The sequence below is a fragment of the Pterocles gutturalis genome, unplaced genomic scaffold (assembly GCF_000699245.1).
Source record: "Pterocles gutturalis isolate BGI_N339 unplaced genomic scaffold, ASM69924v1 scaffold9222, whole genome shotgun sequence".
NCBI classification, from domain to species: domain Eukaryota; kingdom Metazoa; phylum Chordata; class Aves; order Pterocliformes; family Pteroclidae; genus Pterocles; species Pterocles gutturalis.
Genome location: NW_010110197.1, coordinates 111,078 through 117,085, shown reverse-complemented (window position 1 = coordinate 117,085; position 6,008 = coordinate 111,078). Strand labels below are relative to the sequence as shown.

General features: G+C 39.0%; 1 protein-coding gene across 1 annotated transcript in view; it reads right to left on the bottom strand.

Annotated features, from left to right (window-relative positions):
* Positions 1-6,008, bottom strand: part of ARHGAP6 (Rho GTPase activating protein 6) — a gene marked incomplete at its 3' end in the record, with an annotated part of 106,910 nt that overhangs the window by 15,566 nt on the left and 85,336 nt on the right. The window contains exon 4 of the mRNA XM_010073246.1: positions 1,055-1,311. Coding sequence (XP_010071548.1) covers positions 1,055-1,311 — 257 coding nt within the window. The remainder of the gene's footprint in view (positions 1-1,054; positions 1,312-6,008) is intronic.

Here is a 6,008-nt window from a genome sequence, read left to right as displayed (position 1 = left end):
AAGAGGGCAGGTCAGGGGCCTCTTCAACCTGCTCTTAATTTGCAATTTACTCCAGTTCTAGCCCTCTTAACACCATGGCCTGAAGAGCCCTAAGCAGCATTTCTCTGAAGCAGGTTTTATCTTAGGGATGAAAGAAAATGAGGATCCTAATAAAATATTTTATTTTCCAGGGTCCATTCTTGTACCCCCAAATTCTTTCTCAGATTACTTAATATGGGTTTTTATTGAGAGTATTTTATTATGCATTTTTTCTCCCTCTGTTGCAAACAAAATGAAAAAGCACCTCTATCCTATGGTAACAACCAGAATAACAAAATCTACCACTGTTACTAACTGCAGTACTTGAAAACTGGAAAGCTCAGAGCATAAAACTTAATCAGAAGGAACAGAACCCTGCAAACAAATGGTCTACCAGGTACTTATTTTACATGCTGGATTAACATTCAACCCAAACCACCACACTGGGTTCTGCAGACAAAGGCATCTTCATAGCCTATATGCAGAAATGTCCTTTAAAGAGCCTGGTACAAACTGACTCTGACAACTTCTTACTTACCATCGAGGACATGATCAGAATTAGACCATAGGAATTTTTATTAATAGGGATTAATAGTTAGATTTACTTCCAAGTCTCTGGAGCTAGATTAATATAAGCATACCTGTAAATACTAATCACACAGGTTTAGCCTTCCCCAGCTGAAAAAAATTAGTTGGAGACGGATGGAATTTGTTAAATCTAAAAGACCTAGACAGAAGAAAGTATATAAAGAGAGTGAACATGAAAATTTCTAAATAATCTCTCTGCCATTTTGCGATATGCAACAAGACTTGCACAGTCCGTATGATTCCTTCCCACCAGCACCAAAGAAAGATTTCCACTACAGTTAGAATTTTCAGGTATTGACTGGTCTGGCTTTCACCTGAAAAAAAAAATCACTGTTTGAACATGACAGAAAAATATTCCACAAGTCACAAACACAACAGGGTTTTTTCCTGCTCCAGCTAGACTCTCCGGACCTACTGACATGCACTCCATTGTGACGGGTCTACTTACACGCCTCCTTGCTCGTGGCGCTGGCTCGGGTGTGTTGGGAGAAGTGGATTCATTCGGTGTTTCTGAGGTTGAGCTAAGAGATGAGTTACTGCTTGAAAGTTCTTTGTTTTGCCTTTTAGTTCCAAACGGCAAGAGAAAGGCCACAAAATCTGAAACATCTTTTTGCTCTTCTCTCTGAGAGTCTTGCTTGAGCTTGTAGGCCCGGTCATTAGCTATCACTTGGGACAAGGGCATTCCAAAAGCCTGGGGAATAAATTCTGCAACAACAACAACAAAATTAATATTTACTGAACATCTGATATTTATTTAGTACAAAAAGAATTAAATATTAAGCTGTTAAAAAGAAAAACAATCTGAAGTCTCTTTAAATATATAATAATTCCAATTAGGTACTAGACTGCATAATAATAATAAAGACATTCAAACAATAAAATAATAGTGGAGACGTGCCAGGTAATTGTAGCCCATGGTATCTGAGTCCTGTTTCCAGCTGGATCATGCAAGATATACCACACAGAATCTTGGAAAAATCATTTTGTAGCTGATCTAATTAAGATCTTAACTGCCACTGAAAGCAACTGGAAGTCAGGCACCTCTGGCTACATCTAGATGGTGCAGAGGGCCAGCAAAGGCTCCAGTAACCTAATCCCGAGACTGGGGAGCCTGGCTGGACTGTGCCACAGATCTCTCATGTTTCAGACCCCTTCACCAGGTTTTTCTCTCACAAATGCTGCAGAGTCAAGGGGTACAGGCACGTGCATGGGTCTGATACAGGTCAGGACAGTATGCACCTACCTGTTCAGAGAGCTTGTAAGTGCACTATTCAGACTAAGCCTTCAAGGAAATGGTTTTAAACAGATATAAGAACTATACTCCTTTAACATACAGGTAAGATTAAACCAGCTTAATAGCAGTATATCAGTGTAAAGGTCCTTTGTAACAGTACAAAAACATATATGGACATACAGAAATACCAGAGAACACAGGTTTCTCTCAGTTAACAAAAAGAACAACCCTATCTCACATCAATATAAGCACAGTGTACAAAACCAGCATATACTTCAGGTCTCAAAGTAAAATGCTCAAATATTTCACAAAACAAACAAACAAAAAAACCTCTACAGTGAATCAGCCAACTAACAGCGAAGTTTCAAATTTAGACCTATCTGAGATTAGTAGAAACAAAACTATTGGGCTGAACTGCCAGCTAAAACCATTTTGTGCTCAAATGGAATGAAAAAACAGCTATTAATTCTATTCATCCTGGTGAAAATTGGTACAATTTCTACTAGGTTCCAGCTTCAGACCTGCCTGTGTCAGGAATAAATAAAGCACCAGAGATTAAAAGCAACATTTTTTTTTAAGTATGGAAAAGGAACAACAACAAAAAAAAAGGCAAATAAAAAAATCCTTATATACTATCCTTCTCTTTTGCCACAAACATCTAAAGGACTAAATGCCAAAGTTCCTCCTGGGACTTAAGTTCTGATTGTATCTTTGATGACGCTTCCAAATTTTATCTAGGCTTGCATTATCATTAAGATTAAAGTAAGGCATTGAAATGAAGAGCACATTTTATGAATCTTGAATACGAATATTACTAGCCTATCATACTAAAGAGACAAGGGCCCATTGTTCTGATTTGGTGAGAAACATTACTGCCCTTTAGAAGTATGTAATGTTAAGACATGAACTAACTTTGGTGGCCAGACAAACACTAAATCAGGAAGCAAAGCCTCACATATCAAACAAGTCTGGAAGTGACCTGTGAGCAGAATGACATCTAAAACCATCTGCATTTAATTTAGGACAAGAAAGAACATCATCACATGGGTATCAAGCAATGCAGGGATTGCCAGTTCCCGGAGTCCAGAATTAGACTGGTGCCCCCTGTGCCTATAAAATGATCAGAGTACTAGTATAAAAATTTTTTACTCTTCTGAATTATCTTTCCAATGAACATTTAAGATGACAAACTTGAAACGCTTATGCAACATGTCTCCCCTTCTGGCTGCCTAACCGGGTACTTTGTTACACCTCCAGCACCCCTATTTATCTGTCCTTCCACAACATTTACTGAGAAAAGCCACTGAGCCAAATGAACACCTGAACATGAAATATTTCACTGGTTTTGGCTCACAGCCACTTGTGCTTCAAACTGGGATAGGACAGCAGTATGTAGCCCAGTGATGCCCTACAGTGTGCTGATACCATTGATCCTACAGCACTAAGATCAACTGGGACAAGATCAGCAGGAGATGAGATCTCAGCACTGCTTCATTAAATGAATTGCATTAAAATGACCCTCTCCCTGACTTCGTTATGTAAAGGCTGGTATTTTGAGGTAGGTGTTGCTCCTCCTTGAAAACTCTCAGGTTTTTAATTGCTCTTGCTCAATGTACCTATGGAGCAGGGAAAGGACACTGAGCCTCTACTCTAGGCTGCTTTGCTGTAGGCCTCCTTCTCAGAGGACATGAACCACTTCACCGATTTCTCAATGTCTGGCAGAGACTGGGAACTGGACGAAAACCAACTGGCTCATTTGCAGACTAAATACAGATGGAAGTGATGCTGGCTGGCAGTGGTAATTACGTTAAAGAATTGGCAAAAACAGTAACTTTTTGCTCGTTTGTTGAAATTAAGAGAATTGCTTGCACCCTCCGCAGGCTGGCTACAACCTCAAATTCCCACCAAAACCAGTGTGTGTGTGCCATGGTGGTGGTGGGGAGCCCACCACTCTTCAGAAGTATTCAATCACAACAATTTCCTTGTTGGACAGGTAATGTCATGTCCATTAGAGTGAATGCTAGCCATGTTGACATTTCAGATTAATTTAAAAAAAAAAAAAGACGAGTTTTAGCTATGCAAAGTATTTAGCAACTCATTGATGGGGGAGAAAGAGCACTGTCTCAGATGTAAGATGTGTAGGTTTGAGGTTCTGGTCTTACAATCAAGGTAAAAGTACCAACTGCCTATTTACTAGCGTAGGCTGAGGATCCCCACTGTTGGGGGTGTTTCATTTGTATGAAGAAATGTTCCTTAGAGCAGGGGCTCAAACTTTACTCTGTTGTATATATACTGCGTTGAGTGTCAAAGCTACTAAATTAGTTACTCTCTGTAAAAACAACAAAAATTTGATCACTTATTCAATCATCAGAGTGGACAGCTTAAAAAGAAATTTTGCAGAAAGCACCATGTAAAAATGTGAAACAACCTGGCAGACTCAGCAACCAGTGTGGAAATGCAGACTCATATCCTTAGCCTGAACACCAGCATATAAGGACTTGCCTTTTGATCCATTCTGGTTTCTAGTGTTTACTGGCATGGGAGACAAATTTGCTATTTTGGAGAAGTGCACAATTTATTTTACCACAAAGTCCATATTGATGCTGAGGAAAGTTTCTTAACAAAATTGTAATCAAAACTGGTATGTTCCTAATAAATCTTTCTGTGATGGCAAATCAGCATTTTCTAATAAAAAGCAGCATGCCACAGAAAAAACTCCCAGCCAGATCAAATAAGAGTTTCAGTGACCAGAAATCCTTTTCTTTGCTAATCAAATGATGGTATCCAGGATGTTGACACATACGGTTAACTTACTTGGCCTCATGCCATCCTGTCCAAGTATAGTTTCGAAGACTTCTCTGAAGTTTCAGCTAATGAAAATTGTGGTTTCCATCCCACAAACTATAGCAGTCTATTAAGAAACAGTGAGGTCTATAGACTCTAATGAGGCCTTCGATGCTAATAAAGTGAACAGCATACAATAGAGCAACTTTGGATTGTCTCCTTAGTACTTTGTTTTTTTCTTTCTTAAGTACAGCTTAAGAGACGGTTTTGAGCTGATAAAACCTTGTGATCAAGATCTACTGAGGTGCTTGTACAACCTCAATTTAAATGATAGGAGTAGAGTAGAAGACAGCTCCAAGAATAATAAGCTTTAAAAGGGATATTTAAATGCTGAGGAGTCTTTAAGTCAACCTCCCCAGCTAGCCAGACTGGGTAACTCTGTTTTGCTAACAAATTAATTTGAAGCTGTAGAGAGAGTGATGGAAGCAAGAATATATGGAAAATTGAAACCTTGATCCATAATGGCAACAGCAAAGCTCATTCCATCTGAAGGTTCATCAAAACCCTGCATTGTCTCCAGAAGATCTGCGATAAGACGTTTTCACAGCATCAGCTCTGTGGCTGAAACTGCCTTCATCAGCTAGTTAGATCTCACTGACTTTCAAGGAATGATATAAAGCTTTCACAATTACTTAGGCTTTTTCTGTGGGTAGGTCTTGGGTTTTCTTTAAAAAAAAAAAAAAACAACTAAGAGGTTCTTCAGTCCTTTAGCTGACTTAAGTACAAAATATGACACGGTGTTATCTGAAAAAAGCCTTTTGTATGCCTAGAGAGCATAAGAAGCATGTTCAAAGTTTTCTAAACATCATAGTAGGGTTTTGGAAAGGTTTGGAAAAAACCCCCACATTTCTGATAAACTATAATAAAAAACAAACTTATTGTATTCAGCTCTCTCCTTAGGCTGTGCCAAGGCACACTGACATCATGATAAGTTGGACTATTGAAGAACAAATGCAACCATTAAGAAATACATCTAAATTTACTGTGAAGTAAACACAGAAGACATTTTTGAGAATTCTGAACTAAAGAAAATTCAGACATCTACTGCTGGATCTGCATAAGCCATGGAGTTGGCAGGAAGGCCTTTTCTCAGGAACTCCAGCGTACAGAGCAGCTCTGCTAAGGCCCCATGGATGAACCTGTCAATTATTTACATTCCACACAGAAACACCAGCAAAAGGGATGATCCTCAGTTGCTCAACAAATCACGTAGCAAGTGATTATTACTTCTGAGCAGGTCTCTTAGTTCACCTGTAGGGTTTACTGGAACCAAGGCAAAATGGTTTCCTGATAAAATCTTCTAGGAGAAAACCTTTCTGGGAGG